The 18,350-nt window shown below is 39.5% G+C and overlaps 1 protein-coding gene across 1 annotated transcript in view; it reads left to right on the top strand.

The window, feature by feature from the left end:
* SHC4 (SHC (Src homology 2 domain containing) family, member 4) overlaps positions 1-18,350 on the top strand; it is a 121,123-nt gene that overhangs the window by 88,905 nt on the left and 13,868 nt on the right. Inside the window, exons 7-10 of the mRNA XM_012649224.1 lie at positions 3,482-3,605; positions 5,095-5,266; positions 7,291-7,351; positions 14,441-14,620. Of these exons, the coding sequence (XP_012504678.1) occupies positions 3,482-3,605; positions 5,095-5,266; positions 7,291-7,351; positions 14,441-14,620 (537 nt within the window). The remainder of the gene's footprint in view (positions 1-3,481; positions 3,606-5,094; positions 5,267-7,290; positions 7,352-14,440; positions 14,621-18,350) is intronic.

Genomic DNA, 18,350 nt, shown 5'->3' with positions numbered 1-18,350 from the left:
TGGTGGTTGATCTGAGAACCCGCGCTTAATGAATTTCTAGTTTTCTAACAACAAAAGCAAAAAACAAAAAACTGGTGTATTAAAAACAAATATGAAATTAGTAAAAAAGGGCCTGTTATCCTTTAAGAATAGTTCTCATCCTCTTGTCCACGACCACCCAGTTAGGTAATCAAATGAAGAAGACAAAAGACATAATCTCAGATTCTTTTACATCCCATTTAATACAATACCTGATACTCAGGGGTAGAACTGTGGGTCTATCTGGCTCCGAGGTGGAATGAAAAGAACCCAGATCTGTGCCTGATTTCAGACATGGGGAGCAAAGCTCCGGTCTCGATGGCAAAGTTATCGTATCACTGAAAATTCACACTCTTTTTTGGAATCTGGGTCCTTTTATGTACAGGTACTTGTCTTCCTTCCCATTAGCTGAAGATTGGCCAATTCTTGGCCAAGCTTTTGGAGATGGATCTAATACTGAGAAATGAGTATATTTATATGTGATTCAAGGTCCACCTCTGTCCTGGCCCATGACCAACCCAAAGAAGACCATTTCCACAGAGCAGCATGTCTGTGAGTGGCAACAATAGAAATATCAAAATATGTGTGTTCCTTGAAGGTGGTGAGACTGGGCAGAACATCTGCACAGGGTCAGCCTATTTGCCCAGTGTTGCTTCTTCCCTGGAGAGAAACAGTCACCACTGTTTTTTCTTTTCTTTCTGTTTAATCTTCTCAAGCAGGGCGTGGTGGCACATGCCTGTAGTCCCAGCTACTCAGGAGGCTGAGGCAGGATGATCACTTGAGGCCAGAAGTTTGAGTCCAGCTTGGGCAATATAGTGAGAATCTGTCTCTAAAAAAACAAAAAAGAAAGAAAGAAAAGAAAAGAAAAAGAAAGTAATATGGTAGTAACAGGGTTGTCCAAAGCAAAACGGATTATGTTAGTAGCATCAGCAACTAACAAGACCAAAACCTCAAATGATTAGAATTAGAAAAGTTGAGGTAAATAAAACACTTTAGAAATGTGCTAACAGTGGTAGAGGCTGGTTGATGTGTTTGGTTGATTCATTTATCCCCGTGTGCCCACATGCCTTACCTTGTTCAGGGTCACACAGATGGTGGCATAACTGGAACTTGAACTCAGATCTGATTTTCCAGAGTTCTTTTAAATGTCCTTATTCTCTTATCTCTCACATTGGAAGTACAATTTAGTTTTTCTTATTTATTTATGTGTGCTTTAATCTCGTGTCTCTTTCATTATCTTCCTCATCTTTATCTCTCAACATCTCCTTAATCCTAAGAAAAAATAAAATTATAAAAATTTTTGTCGCCATTTTTGATATGACTTCCGATTTTGACTTCGTTTTTAATTGGACTAGGAATTTATGAGATTAAAAACAAAAGAATGTAAGTGAATTACCTTTTCTTATACTGTAACACAACTCCTCGTGGCTCAACCGGAAGACACATCTCCAGGGGCACTTTGTAGGTCTTAGGATATGAGGTCTGGCCAGGAAGGAGGAGACTATTTCTACGAATGGCCGAAGCAATCATTTATATTACTCGGTGGCTGTAAGAACATGACCCACTATAAGGACTCACTGCAAGTCCCACTTCAAAAAAAATCAAAGACAACTTCATATGGTAGAAATATTGATATGATTAAGGGAAATCAGTATTTATTCATTCAACAAATATTTTTAGAACACCCTCCATGTGTTGGTCACCATGTAAAACTACTGTAGGGAAAAAATAAGGATAATATAAAGTGACTGTCTAAAGATAGACCAAATAGTTTCCCTTTGGTAGAAAGAATAGAAATTAATAGATATTCTTAATTGGGTTTTCAAAACTAGAATAAGCTCCTAAGTCTATTTCAGGATCCAAGTTGTGTTTGAAAGGGACAGCCTTATAAGAATGATAAATAATTCTTTTGGAGATTTGACATCTTAGCATTGTTTGATTTAATAATACCACCACGCCACCACTGCACACACGTGTACATACACACACACACACCCCTTCCAGAAGTATTCAGATTTAAATCCTTTAAATAAAAGACAAATCAATTCTGGAATGAGAATATCTGAGATTCCTTGAGACAATTATAAATGTAAGGCTAAGAAACACTATTATAGATTCTGTTATAACTCACTGTTATCAGCTCTACAGATTCTATCAAATGTGAATGAATTGCCTTTTACTTTAAATAAGTATGAAATTCTTTCCGAGACAATGCAAAACATAAAATCATGTTTCCAAGTTAACACAGTTAAATCATTTCACAAAAACAGCTATCTCTCCGCTCTTCAGATATCCCTTTTAGTAATGTGTTCCAATGTTGGTTTCAAAATTCCAAGACCCAAGATGCTTTTCCTGGTATTTAGTCTCATTTTCCATGCACTCCCTTAAATCCATGGCCTTTTTCTCTCCTATTCTCAGAGAATAGCCGACAGTTTTTATAACATTCTTGTGTATATTAAACCGTTATTGAGCTTTTCCTCATCCTTCAACTTTTCCAGCTATACAAATGTTCCTTTTTTTAAATTTGTCCTGAGACTTACTGCCTGTATCTTTAAGTCATACTTAGGACTCTAAGTCATCCTTATGAATCTTCTATCAATTAAATCTTCATATGGCTAGGCCATACTGTAACCAAGGCAAGAATGATACTACATGTAGTGGGGAGATTAATTTGTAGTCCCTAAACACAAACTCCTGTTTTGGGTAGCAGCTCCAGATTTGCTCACTTATTTACTTGTGATATTCTGTCAGCTGCCTGGCACACCCCCAATTTGTTTATTTTGTTTGTGAAAACTAGCCCCCTCCCAGTAACTGCTTCTCAGAGAAAGTATCCAATAAAAACTTTAGTATCTTCTGATAATGACATCTTCACCGAATCTTGATTTTGATGCTTATTGGAGATAGTGCTTTAGTTAGATTTGAAGATGGGGATTGCCACACTTATCACCGCTTTATGGTAGCAAGGACAGGGCAAAGGGGTGGCTGGAGGAGAAGGTATTCTGAAGCCCCTATCTTTACCAGAAACTCATTCCCCACTTTTGGGAGGGGGCAGTTTGGAAAGTTGTGTTTTTTCCGTCTTCTGTAACATACCATGCAAAGACCTCAACCCTCAGCTTCCCATCAGAATGGTGCCCTAAGCATCTCCTGCGTTGAATTCACGAGCTAGCACTGAACATTAGTCACGTTAGTAGCCAAGATCAGTCTACTTTTATAAAAATGTGGACCCGAAATACCTGCCTTGAGACCAAAATTTATAAGTGTTTTGAGATATTTAAACATAACATTTGAATATGTTTCTTCTCATTTAGTCATACGAAATATGAGGAATGCTTTATACCATTTCAAAGCTAAAGAGAGTTCGTAAACCTGCTCAATTATCAGCTCGTGTTCTGGAAGTACGTTGACATTATATAATCTTCTCTTGCTGAAAGTTATTATAATTTTTTTGTATGTCTTCTTGCAGCCTGTCACATACTGGAATGCCGCAACGGGATGGCCCAAGATGTCATAAGTACCATAGGGCAGGCTTTTGAACTCCGTTTTAAACAGTACTTGAAAAATCCTTCTTTGAATACTTCTTGTGAAAGGTCAGCCAAGGGTTCTATAATTATTTGACTTGCTATATATATTTTTAAAATTCAGATGGCATTTTAAAATTGATTAATGAAATCGGTAATTTTTTTCTTACAAGTAGCCACAATTTCAGCACAAAATAATAGTGACATTTTCTATTTTTCCTCTATTCATATTTATTCAGATATTTCCTCTTGCTTTGTAACAAGATTAAAGGAGACGTGAAAAGAAGGGATCAGCCCTGTTTCTCCAGTGTTATGCAGAGCTATGCATTAATTAAGTGTTTTAATCGTAAATTATTAACCTTCACCAATTTTTTCGGTTTTTTTTTACTTCCGGTTCCTTTGCTTTTCGTTAAAAAGGAAAAAAATCAAGGACAAAGAGCAAAATAATAAAATTCAAATGTCTATGGCAGGAACTCCTGTTTGCTGGTTTGTGATGTAAATAGATTGGCTCCAGCTAAACTGTGGCTGGGGTAGAACAGGCCGTGACCCAAGGATCTGGTTGTTCTGACTGAGGCACAGAAGTCTGCGGTGAAAGCTGAGCCCCGCTCAGGCCTGTCAGGCTCTGCCACGCGTGGAATGCAGTGATGCCTCTGAATTCATGCCTGAGAAACGAAACTCTTGAGCACTTTAAAATGCATCTTCCCTTAATATGTCACTTTGTGTATCAACAAACACTGGGTTTGGAGAGCTTATTTTATGAGGTGGTCGAGGATAGCAAAGGAGAAGGGGTTATCAGAAGCCTCTGATGCTGAATTTTTCCCAGGATAGCATTTATATCTTAGTGCATTTTGTTGACATGTAATGAACCCGACAAAACTGTGTGGGTTGTCAGTGGAATCAGCTCAATCCACAAAGACTTGATTTATTCTATTTTTATAAGAAACTTTTACTATTTCCAATTTAGAAGAAAAGTCTATTTGTTTGTCCTGTTTCAATTTTAAAAACAATTTCATGTTTACATAAATCTACGCACTTGCCACATATGGTTCTAATATTTCTTTATTAATCCCATATACTCCTCCAGATTTGTGTAGACAAGATAGCTGGCTATCGCTCTTATTTTTTTCATCTTGGTTTAGTAAACTGGGCCAGGCCTCTACCCAAAGAACAATATCTAAATTTTCTCTGAGCAAAACATTTCCAGAATGGAACAATCAAAGCATTCCGGAGGTACCCAGGAATATTTTGTATTTTTAGGATCTTACGACAATAATGCCTTTTATTTGTTCATTTGTGATTATGATTATGATTATTTATCACTGGGGGAGACACAAAAGCATCACCCTTGGCACTTTTGTTGGCTTACTCCTCTTTGTCTACAGAAAGATAAACAATTCAGCCATCTGGTTGCTTCCATCCAGATGTTTGACATCACTTAAGCACAGCTATAAACTTAAAACATGAATGCAAATGATTTGCTTGGTCTGGTCCCTTTGCATCCCGTATTGCATCTAAATTCCTGCCCAACCTCTTGGGGGGTTCTTTTCTCCCCTTACAGTGAGGAGGTGCATGTTGATGGCCACGCGGAGGAGAGAGAAGATCATGAGTATTACAATGAAATTCCAGGGAAGCAGCCACCTGCAGGTGGTGTTTCCGATGTCCGGATCAAAGTTCAGGCCGCAGAAAAAATGTCTTACTGCCCCATACGTTGTGAAAAGTTGTGCTATTTGGTAAGTAATGTTTTATTGTTGTTGGAACCAGCAACGCAATCCTGCCCTTATCACTAGAGCACTTAATTTGAGCATTTCCAAATGTTAGTTTAGAAAAAGTCCCATGTTCCTCAAACATAGGGCCAGAGAGTGAATCATTGTCGGAGCCTGTACTAGATCATTTTTACTCCTAATCCTCCAATCACAGCCTCAGCAGATGACCTCATATCTCACTTCATGGGGAAGACTAGGGCAGTCCAGCATGTTATCCTCAACTTCACCCTTTCCCCTCTCCAAGTCTTCCTATGTTCTCCTTGCTTCTCTTCCTTAGCAACTGTCTCCAAAACTATTTTCCCCGTGCTCCTGATTCATTCCCCTCCTGCCAGCTCTGTGCCCTTGTTCTGTCCATTAACCTCTGTATCAATATTTATTCTCTCTATCCGTTCTTTTCCTTCTGCATGCAAATAAACTTGGACTCCCCTAACCTAACTGTAATAATAATGTCCCACCTACTTTTCATCTTCCTTCCACCCACAAACTTCTAGAGAGCATTGTCTCTATTTTTGCTTTAACATCTGCTCTATACTCATAAGATCTGGACTCTGCTTGACAACTTGATAGAAATTACTTTTACAATGGTCACCAATGGTTTAATTGTTAAATCTATTTCCTTCGTCAATATTCTGCATCTGTCTACAGCATTTGACACCTGTTGGCTGTCTCTTCTTTTTTGACATCTCTTCTGTTATCTTCGAAAATATTTCCATCTTACTCTCTTTCTGCATCTCTCTTGCTGCTTTTCTTTCTTTCTTTTTTATGTTTTCCAACATTTTATTATGAATATTTTCAAACATACAGAATTGTATGTTGAAGGAATTGTAGAGTGAACACTCACATACATCTAGATTCCACTATTAGCTGATTACCATCCATACATCCATCATATTTTTGATGTTTTGAAGACAGTTGCATCTTTTCTTTTTATGTCCTATTTTCTTCCATCTCCTCCCCTGAAAACCCAAGCCCCACCTTACGACCATGTAAACACTCTCCAAGGCTCTGACCTTGACCCTTATCTTGCCTCTGACATGCCCCTGTGTACACACTTCCTCCACCTTCTCTGTCTTCAGCCCTTATCTGTCTCTGCAGTCGCAATGCCACGTTGCCTTATATTGCTTCTTTATGTCAGGGTTGAATTCGGCATTTTCTCCCTGACTTCAAACTCGATTCCTCTACAGATTTGCTCATGTTTATTAAAGGCATGTCCACCCTGCCACAATCTTTTGCTTTTCTCACACTGTGGGCCCCATATCCACTCAGTCTTTAAGAGCTAGGGTTCTACCATGAAAATATCCTTTGAATGCACCCCAAACTTTTCCATTTCAGCTGCAGCTTTCTAAGTTCTGGTCTTCACTTGCCTAGATGATTGTGAAAGCTCCTTTCCCGTCCTCAGTCTCATGTCCTCTGGTCCACCTGCATGCCACTGCCAGGTTAATCTTCCTGAAGGCACTGCCCTTCTCCAAGGCATCAGTGACTCCCCATTCCCTTGCCCAAAAGAGCTATATGTGTAGTGATGACTGAAGCCCTTTGATTGGATGAGATTCTCAAGGATGAGAAGTGAGTCTGGCCCAAACCCCAGTAGAGCAGGGCTCCAATCTGCCAATTCAAAGTAGGGAGAGGTTGGCTACATGGTCAGTGTTTATACTAATGTCCTGAAAATTACTTTCTGCTGAGACTTGGATTGAGTCCTGGAATGTGACCTCCCAAGCACAAGCTGTAACCCTCAGGACGCAGGACATTGGCAGCCTTTAGGAACCCCAGCCCAATCAGGCCAACCTCTGCAGCTCCAAACCAATGAACTATGAAAAACATATACTCTTCTCACCCCAAATCTCAGTTTCCTTTTCTTACCTGTCAGGCATTTCCTGTGTCAGGAAGTGAAGTTGTCTGCTATATTCTTCTGGGAATATTATTAGTGCGTTTTAAAAAAAGTTTATTAATATGTACTATGTTTGTGAATGTTTTACCATTTGTTGTTTGTACAGCCCGGAAACTCCAAGTGCAGCAGTGTATATGAGAACTGTTTAGAGCAAAGCAAGTCAATAGGTAGGTACACTACCCTTCCCCATCTGCCACCCTCCTTTTTCCTTTTAAGTCCTATGGGCATGTGTGGCCCTCACTCTTATGAAAAAGTCAGGTATGTATAACTAAACACATAATTCTTTGGCTGCAGGCTTCCCAGAGAGGCCCAGAATGCCCCGTGTGTGTCACTAGGGAGATTCAGGGTTCTGCTTTGCTCTCTGTGATCCACTATGCTGACGGTTTTGCTTTATACGGTCTTTTACTGCTTTGACGTCATGAAAGTTCTCTTGCTGGAAAGGTGCTTTCTCTGCTCAACACTCAAGGGAGTTCCACTTCAAAGAAGATCAAACAGTAAACTAATGTGAAAATTGATGCCTGTCAAATCCATTAAGATTAAAATAAAACCTTTATTCCAGCTTGGCAAAGGGAACAAAAGAATACCTGCAATACGAGAGTCTCAATTAGGAGCCTTTCCACCTCGTACTTGCCAGGGTTTTAAATGTTTTATTACTGCATGTAATCGTTAATGTTAGGCAAAACTTTTCCACAATGCAATTGCAGTACATCAATTATCAGATTGAAAATATGTTTTAATAAAACAAGTTATACTGCCAGTTAGTCATTTCATTCTTGTGAGTCGTTGAAAATATTTATTTCTTTGGGAAAGAAAGTTTTGCAGCTTTGGAGGGGGAGGTGACTGAACGGTATAAATAATGCAGTGGAGAATAGAGTGGGATAACCATATTTAAGGACTCAAATTAAATTAGTAGGAACTTGCCATCTACAAGGCAGTCACTTCCAAGGATATTTCTATGTTTCTTATGGAATTATGCCAATGTAATCTATTAATTTTATTATTTTTTATATACTGGGGGATACATGAATGAGAATTTATAGTTTCTGGTATAGCTATGATTACCACCCTTCTGCACCCTGTAAAAAGGAGTAGTGAGCTAAGGTAGTATTTTAACTTCTTTAAAAACATGGCTTCTTTTGATAGAAATTAAAATTCCATGCCATTCTTTAAAGTTATTTAAAATTTCAAACTAATTCTTAATAATATGACTAAACAAATTAAATTAATGGTAAGCATGATTCTCTTTTTAAAATTACACTCCCGAGGAGTTGTAATTCCTCCTTCCCTCCTTTTCATCACCCTGGAAATTCCTAACCTCAGGCTTAGCAGTCAGGAACACACCACACATGCCCTGTAGTATCGTAACCATTTTCTCACTTGCAAGTACCGCTATGTCCTGTTTTATCTCATTCATATAGTCTTCATTTATTCGACAGTTCTCTTAATGGCTGTAGAGAACTTCCCATGGGTCAGGCTCTGTGCTAGGTGTAGGGATAGAGACGCAACTGGCACTCATTTAATTTGCAGTTTAACCACGAAGATGCACCTTAAACAAACACTTACAAATGTGATGAGTGTTTCAAATCCAAGATGTTATGGGAACAAACAATAGGGAAACCCAACTTAATCTGGGCGCCATAGAGGCTTTCTCTAAGGAAATGACACCCAAACCAAGATCTGAGGGATGGGTGGGAATTATCCAGGTGCAAAGAGGGAGGTGGTGAAGGAAGGGAGGGAGGAAGAGAGGGAAAAGGAGAAGGAGAGGAAGAGAGAGAATAAATGAGCACCAGAAGTAAATGTGCCAGGAGCAGTTCCCAAATCACTGGCACAGAGAGAGTACGGGGGACAGAGAGAGAGAGGAGTCTTGAACCTGTGACAGAGTGCTGAGAAACTGCAGATTTTTCAGCCTTGTCCAAATACCTCCTTTCCCAGCTTGTTTCCCTCCTCTCCATTAAATAGTCATTATATCCTCGTCCTTCTGTCCTTGGTCACCCAGCTTCTGAAGGGAGCTCACTGAATGAAAATTCTTGGCATTTCTAGAATTATGCTGAATTTGCTAAATCACTATACTACCACTGGAGAAAAGGGGCATGGTTTCCTTTCTTTTTTTCTCAATATTTTTTGAATATATTTTAAAAGCACGCTTCACCCAAAGCATAAATTTATGAAGGAACTGGTGGATATATGGCGATATCATTTCAACCTTACTCAAGATTTTTCTTTTTTGTAAGTGTAGTCTTGTCATAGAATTCAGTTTATTGTTTCTGATTATCTTCTTTTATTTCTTCTTTAAATCAACACACAATGTAATCCCTTATTCTTACGTGGTATATATGTGCCCTAAGTCCCTATAAGCAGATCCAAACATATGAACACACTTTGTAATAAAAGTTTGTTTGAGGCCTGGGATATATTTTTTATAAAATTAGTTTTAGCCATAATGGTTAACTCTTAGACAAGTGCACCATATTCTACTGCTCTGGTTTGCCTATATTGGAGCTTAAATGTGTATTTTGTAATGAAAAATACAACAATACAAAATTCTGTTGCCTAATAGCTTTCTTAACAGTGGCTTTATGGTAATGAGTAACTGGAACCTTTCAGAATCTTGGAGAGGTGAGAGCTGGTGTTTGTATTAATAGTTGAATAAAGTCCTCCAGCTAGATACTTTCCTCCACTGTAAATCCCTGAGTTACAACGTTGTTTCCATAGAAGTAGGTTCTGAGTTCCAGTGTGGAACCAGAATGCTCAGAAGCCATCTCCCCAAACCTTAGTTACTAAGACCGAGGTGGGATAGAAGGATTCAACCCATCTCCTGGGGCTGCGGTGAGTAAGGTTCCCCCTATTGTGGCCAGAGGGAGTTTCCTACTACAATATCCTTTTATCTCCAGATACCTATAAACCAAATTTCCTGTCTTAGGACCTGCCTGTGACTACTTGGGCATATGTCTATCTAAAAGTGATCTGAAATTCTTGACCAATGAGCAAATTAATAGCAGTTGCCAGAATAGCAAATATGTAGTTTTTATGGCTTTTCCTAGACATTTGTATGTAAATGTTTGAAAGACACCTATACAAATATTTTCAATAAGGTTTGGCTTTTTCCTCCCAAGACATTTAATTATTCTAATATTGACTTAAAACTTGATTCCTGGTATATTATACACATTGAAATAGGCTTCTGGTTGTTGAAGGAGCTAATTGTATTTGTCACTAGACATAGAAAATAACCCTATCCTTCATTCTAAATTACCTATGGAAAAAAATAATTAGCAAAATAGTATAATGTTCCCCTAACTTTCAAGTTAAAATGGAAATACTGATATTTTTTATCGAAAAGACATTAAATTTCCACAAACCCTAAGGGCTTGCACTTAAAAAATTTGTTACTTACAATATCTACACTGTTTATGTATTTATTTTCTGCCACAGATCTTCTCTTAGGCAGGTTGGATAGGTTCTCAGGGTAATACTTGGCACAAAGGACTTTTGGTATACATAATGGCTGGCATGCGTGGCTAAGCTCTCACCAACCATACACTTTAGCCTGGGATGATTTTAAATTCGGGTACGAGGTGGATCGTCTTTTTTTTTTTTTTTTAATTTAAGAAAACATTGCCAACATAAATATGATGCTGCATTTGAAAAAAAGGCAATGGCAGTTTTCAAGAGAGACTGGGTACAGACACTGATGTTTCCTGTGGGATGGTGCCCTTGATGTGGTGAGCCCAGGCTAATGCTTTGCGAAGGGCAGATGAGTCATCACCCTGTGCTAAAGGTTGATTTGGGGTCTTCAGAACATAGTGGGGTCAAATATGCTAAGAAAGAAAACTGGGTAGTTGTGCAGTCATTTGTTCATTCAGCTAACAAACATTTTTTCTTTTGAGCAATTGCTCCGTACCAGGCACTGAAGATGCAGAAGATACACAAATAAATGGGTTATAGTCTCTCCCTAAGGACTCAAGGAATTTGTAGTCTCAAGGGGGAAGGCGGACAAGTAAACAGATACAGTATATCAAGGAGTGGCATCTTACCTAACCGGGAGTAGGGAAGGACTCAAGCGAAGGCTACCTGAAGGGGACGGTTTCAGAGCAGAATCTTCAAGGACAAATAAGAGTTAGGAAAGAAAATGAGGGAGTGGGTATTGCAATGAAAGAAGAGCATGATGTACAGAGGCTGAATGAATAAATAAACAACTGAGCGTCAATGGGAACTATTTATTGAAGCCTACTAAAGGCAGGCACTATGATCAGTGTCTCACCAACGTTATTTCACTTAATCCTCACAACTGTATTTTAAGCTAGGCAGCCACATTTCACAGATGTGAAAACTGACTTATAGAGAGGTTATTAAGGTGCCCCAGGCCACACAGATAGTAAGAGATACCATAAGGATTTGAACTGAGGTCCACGTGAATTTAGAAGCTGACCTCTTTCCCATTTGCAAGCACTTTTGATCATACAGCACTTTCAGTAACTTTTTGAGCAGGCTCTCCTAAATAAATGATTATTCAATATATGTATACGTTATTTACACATATGCTGATTATTCATGTATAAAACACACAAATGTAGAAACTTTAAAGTTAGAGTTGATGATAAACATTTTTTAAAGTCTTGCTAGTTAGAACAGTTGAATGCTATCGTTAGATAACATCTCAAGGCCTGGTATACATTTAGAGCATTTATTGACAAAATAGATGTAAGTCTACACTTAAATCTTGATAATTTTAACTTTTGGAAAGGCCAAAGCTCTAATTTGATTAGATCGTTCCTGTTTATAAGCTCTTAATGCAGCTAAGGCGGAGCTTGTACGAGGGTAAAAGAATTACCTTCAATCCTTAATTTCTTGCAGACATCTTTCAGAGACTTTGCATTTGTGAAAGTAAGTATCTAGTTTAAAAAGTATCTAGTTTAAACTTGATAATGTAACTTATAAATCCACTTAACCAAGCAAATGGAAACTGTCATATATGTTGCAAAATGCACAAAACAAACAAAGCACCTTGTTGACCCCTCCCTCTGTAGAAACCCCACTCGTCTCTCACTGTACCCCACGTATGGAGTATGACGCGTGCAAGTTGACATGTAACAGCTGACAAACAGACAAGAAATAAAGGAGGAGCAGGTAGTAAGACAGCAGTTTTTTGACTGGGCTTCCCCTACTTCATGTGCACTTAGGTTTCCATGCTGTGAGTTCAGCATGATGTGAAATTCAGTATGAGGTTGGTTCCTCTTGGACCACACTGGAGGAGTTTAATGACTGAAGCAATAGAAGGACTAGTGTTGTGTGTTGGTAAGGCAATGGAATGTCACTACTTCAGGTGCAGCCTCGTGGCGATCCTGTAGCACATATGGCTAAAACTATAAATGTATTTGTTTAAATAGTAAAGCAAAAATATTCTACCCTGGCATTCTTAGGACAGAACCCTCTGTATGGTACAGAGTACTTCATGCCATTGGGTAGTGAAATATGGTGCATTCAGTAACTATTTGTTAATGTCTGTTATGTGCCAGGCATGTGCAGGGGTTGCAGTTGTGAGCAAGGCAGACAGGATCCCTGCCGTGGTGGAATATGTAGTCTAGATATTAAACAACTAATAACATAAATGATAGAATTACTTACACTTGTGATACGGACTTTGAAGGTTAAGTGCAAACTGCTAGGAAAGCAGAGAGACCTAATAGATTCTGGAAGGTCAGGGAAGGCTCTCCTGAAGAAAGAGATGTTTAACTGACATCTGAAGGATGAGAGTGATGGAGAGGAGGAGGGAAGAGCATGTCAATTGGAGGAGACGGCTTGTGGTGGAGATCTTGCCGCAAGAAGGCCAAGGTGACCCTAGGCAGAGACTGGAGAGGAGAGAGGTGGAAGGGAAGCCCAGTAGACAGAGCAGGGCCTGCAGCTTGTTAAAGAGCATGGGAAACAATGGAAAGGTTTTTAAACCTCTGAGAAATATCATTAGATTTGCAGTTTTAAAAAGATCATTTTGGCCAAATAGGTAGAATAGAACGAATGGGGAAAAATAGATTAAGAGGGGAGGAGGGGATAACCTGAGGGTTGAGTTGCCCATTGAGTAACAGAATTAAACATCAGCAGTCGGTGCAAGGCTGAACTTGGCCAGAGAAAACCTGGGGCGTAGAGAGAAGACAGACTTCCCACTCTCAAGAATTTTATTTTATTCATTTATTCACTCATTTATTTCTAAATGAATTTAATCCACAGGAAGTAAGACTTTTAAATTAATCAATTTTTTTTGAAAAGGAGTTTAATAATATAATAGATATTCAAGTTCAAAATGATATATGTGTTTTCCTCATTCCTGGCTACCCCCATGAGCAGCGTTGTGTGCAGGGTCCTGCTGTTTGCAGAGACAATCAGCCCTTTTCCTTCCTTGGCCATTCCTCTTTTGTTGTTCCTGCTTTTCCTATCCACTGTTGAAGCAATGGGTTAGCTGAGGTGGGGCAATGGGTGGGGCAGAGTGGGGACGGGAGCTCAATGAGATGGTGGCTTTCCCTCAAAGACTGATGCTTATCTTTTTTTTAATTTTTATTTTTTATTTCAGGGTATTACAGGGGTACCAATGCTTTGGTTACACAAATTGCTTTTGCACTGCCCAACGAGCATGCCCACCCCCCAGACAGTGCTCACCACATCCATAGGTGTGGATTTACCCATCCCCTCCTCCCTCCTCCTGCCTGCCCAACACCCTGTGAATGTTACTTCCCACATGTGCACATTAGTGTTGTTCGATTAGTACCAATTTAATGGTGAGTACATGTGGTGTTTGTTTTTCCATTTTTGTGATACTTCACTTAGAAGAATGGGCTCCAGCTCCATCCAGTGTAATACAATAGGTAGTTCATCCTTTTTTATGGCTGAGTAGTATTCCATGGTATACATATACCACATTTTATTAATCCACTCATGTATTGATGAGCACTTGGATTGTTTCCACATCTTTGCAATTGTGAATTGTGCTGTTATAAATATTTAAGTGCAGAGTTCTTTTTTATAGAATGTCTTTTTTTTTTTTTCTTCCTTTGGATAGATACCCTGTAGTGGGATCAAATGGTAGTTCTACTTTCAGTTATTTGAGCTCATCTTGATTTTATAGGTCAAACCTGAAAGTTAATATTCAATTCTTATATGGAGTAGGAGTGGCTTTTAGCTACCTATCAATTCTAGACTCCAGCATGATTTTATTTACTGTTTACAAAGCAAAAACATAATATATTGATCACTGCTAATCACTACAGGTAATGCCCATGAGAGAGGGGTGCAGTCTCAGCGAGACGCCTCATTAATGAAGCACACATGTCGAGTGGATCTCTTTGACGACCCCTGCTACATTAATACGCAGGCTCTTCAGAGTACACTTGGCTCTGCTCGAAATCAAAGCTCAGCTGAACCCCTGGGGAGCCCGTGGCACTGTGGAAGTAAGTAGCTACTCACTGTCTGCATTAGTCTCCCAGGGTTGTTGTAACATATTACCACAAACTGGGTATCTTAAAACAACAGGAATGTATTCTCTCACAGTTCTGGAGGCCAGAAATCTAAAATCAAGATGTCGGCAGGGTTGGCTCCTTCTGGGGGCCGTGGAGGAGAATCCATTCGTGTGTCTCTCCTAGCTTCTGGTGGCTGCCGGCAACCCTTAACGTTCCTTGGCTTGTAGACACATCACTCCAATCTCTGCATCAGTCTTCGCGCCGCCTTCCCCCTGTGTCTCTGTGTCTCAGGTCTCCCTCTCCTCTCCGTTATGGGACAGTGTTCACTGGATTTAGGGTGAGATGAGATGACTGGATCCTTAATTTAATTACATCTGCAAAGACCCTTTTGCCAAATTAGTCCACAGTCACAGGTGCCAGAGTTTAGGACTTGAGCTTATCTTTTTGGGGGCCGCTATTTAACTCATTACACTACCTCTCATTGTGAAGCAGACTATTTTCTGGCCGCATTTTCAAGGAGTTAGGAGTTTTCTTTCTTTACATCAATCCCTCACCATAGTTAATATAGATTAGAGATGTGGAGATATTTTGGGTTTCAAGGTCTGGGCCATGTTGGTTTTGAAGAATCCTTTCAAATACTTTATATTTGCTCCTGACTTTTGGTTTCTGAGATGCACTTTGCTGAAGGAAGGGCTGTCAAAGCCAGGAGATAATTTTGAATTTATTTTCATGAGTAACAATGGCCACTATCTCTGTTCTGTTTAGTGATGGCATTAATTTTATTCATTTCAAAACTCATTAATAAGTCATCTATAAAGCATTAAAATAAAATGGCTCCTTCATCCATATACCATGGGTAAAATACAGTAAGACAAACATTATTTTTATGCCAAATTGCTTCCAAGGGTAAATGCATGAACAGGAACATAAATAAATAAAAGCAAAACAAGCCAAAGAGCCTATAATCAGCTGAAAAATAAATAAACAAAAAATGCTTTTCATAAGATGTTGAAGCTTTTGGGTTCAGAGATTGGCTTGGTGTCAAATCTGGTTTGCTCCAAAGATGGAGAACTAGTCACTGAGAAAGTCCTTTCACTAGCCCAGGAGGTTTCTACAGAACTGCCAAAGGCATCTTTCTAGCTGGTGCGGCTACAATGGTGAGACGAAATTTAAAAGGAGATTTTTGCTTAGCCTGCGCTTCGCCGGACTACCTTAACTCTCCAGATTAAGAAACAAAGGTCCTCGTTGTCAGCCAGGGGCAAGTGGTCCATCTTTTTGCAGACTTTCTACAATCGCTCTTGGTACCCAATTCATCCAAGTTGGGTTCTCTGGAAACAGACACTCAGATGGAGCTTGGCATGCAGCGTCTTTATCGGACAAATATCAGGAAGCAAGTGGAAGTAGGATTGCACAGAGAGGGAGGTGGGACTACAGTGCAGGCCTGACAAAGCCTCAGCCAATCCCACTACAGCCTCTCTATCCCCGCTTATCTCTCTTTGGATGTGGGCCACACGAGGGAGGACAAGCCCTTGGGCAACTGAGGCAGAGCATGAAGGGCTAGTCAGCTGGAGGCTGACTGCTGAACCCCGGGCAACTGGTCCTTCCTTGAAGGGGGATCTGGGCTGTGCATCTCTGTGTCTACCTCGGAGGGCACCTTGTGCAATGGACGATGGGATATGAAATGAATTCAGATTCAACTGTTCAACAAATACGCTTACTCCACTGTTCAATGTGAAATAACCTTTGTGAACAGGTAACATTTGTTACAGGGATAGCTTTTGGAAAAAACAAGTTTCTGGATCCTAGATTTTAAAAGTAACTTTATAAGAGTTTACACTTGATACCTTTCATTTCTTGGACTTTTCAGAACAATAACATATTATGAGAAAACTTATTTAGTGGGTGGCTCAAATTAGGTGATCATTGGTATTAAGTATTCTTTGATTTACAACTCCAGTTCCTTTATAATCAAGACTTCAACGTTCAAAGTATTTATAACACAAGGAAAGAAGCTTTACCTTTTGCTGTAGACAATTCATTAATATGAAAAGACAAAATTAATCCATAACAAAATTCTTATCATTAGTTGAAAATAAATAAGGCCTGCCTTGTCCAAAATTATAATGTCAAAATGTATTTTACCTGAATCTAGCCTTCTTTTTTCACCATCTTTTCCTCTCCATGCTTTGGTGGCAACATATTTAATAATTCAGGCCTCCGGTACTCTCTCTCTATATATGTGTCCTACTAGGATTTCATGTACCATACCCTTCTCCACGTCTTGCTGCCCCTTTAGGGTTAACTTCAGCCTGCCATTGCTCCCTCCAAAAAAATTAAATCCAAGTCCAAAAGCATAAATAATGTTGATTGAAGAAAATTTATCAAAGAGATGGAGCAGGGATAACTTCACATATACTTTTAAAATAAAATGTCTTAAATGTACCTTTAACCTTTCCCCACAATGGTTCCTCCTATTTCTTTCCTTCCTTCCTCAAAAATCCTCTCTAACCTGTTTAGACATACTTAGCCTCCTTTATCCAGACAAAACCTTGCTCATCATCTCAGGATAACCAAACCAAACCAAACAAAAGCAAATCCAGAATTACTAACCTAAAATCTTTCATGCATGCCCTTGGTGTCTTCTAAGGTCATCCTGTCACAGCGCCAACACAAGAAAAGTCTGACACAATCTTTATTCTTATCACACATGGCAGAAGAAAATCATTAGTTATGGTACTATCTAATATTTTATTGATTTATTATTAGTTTCAGTCTGAGCTGCCATAACAAATAAACTCTCCAAAACGCTGTAGTTTAAAAAAGGACTGAAGTTTATTTCTTTTACTTAATAGCTCAAAGATTGGTGGCATAACCAGCTTTGTCATTCTCAACATCTAGCTTCCACCGTTGGTCCAGTGTGGTTGCGTGGGCTCTCACCAGCACATCTGTATTCAGCTGGTGGGAAAAGAGAAAGGCAAGAGGAGTGCACACATATTCCTTTGAAGGAGATGACTCGGAAGTGGCAGACACCATTAGCCACCTACCAGTGGCAAAACTTAGACATGTCACCATACCTCGCAGCCCGGGAGGCTAGAAAAGTTCTTCTAGCTCATGCCCAGCTAAACTTTAGGAGTTCTAGAATGCAATGAAAGGGAGGACAGATATTGGTAGGCAACTGTTTCTACCATAGAACACCTTTCTGCCACTCAAATATTCATCAGCTCTTTTTACATAGAACATATTTGCCCTCTCGCCAAGGGAAACATTGCAGATACCCCATACAATTACAGTATCCAAGATTAGGTGGGGATCCTTATTTCTGCCCAGTTGTCTGCCACTCTCTACACCCAGAATTAGTGGTGGAGTAGGAATGAGGTACTTACAATAAAAACTCTCATGCACAGAGGGAAGAATGCAACAGCATGTGACAGCAGTCAGTGGTCCACAGTGATAACTAGGTCCTGCCCAGCAGTAATTGTGAAGACTCCCTGAGCTGGAAGTGGAGCAAGCGGTTTGCTTGGAACCTGGTTCGGCTTTATGAGAGGAATTTTGGTGTCCACTGTCATCTGTGGGTCCAGACTGTGCCATCTGGGTTGTTCCTACCATTATCCTCCGTGTGCACACGTAAAGTAGATGTTGGAGAATGTGCCTTTCTTGGGGATGTCACCACTTTTACAGCCTATTTCCCTTGGTGTGGATATGAGAGGTTAGAGTTTGCTTC

The sequence above is a fragment of the Propithecus coquereli genome, unplaced genomic scaffold, assembly GCF_000956105.1.
Source record: "Propithecus coquereli isolate 6110/MARCELLA unplaced genomic scaffold, Pcoq_1.0 Scaffold3, whole genome shotgun sequence".
NCBI classification, from domain to species: domain Eukaryota; kingdom Metazoa; phylum Chordata; class Mammalia; order Primates; family Indriidae; genus Propithecus; species Propithecus coquereli.
This window is presented reverse-complemented; position numbering and strand designations above follow the sequence as displayed.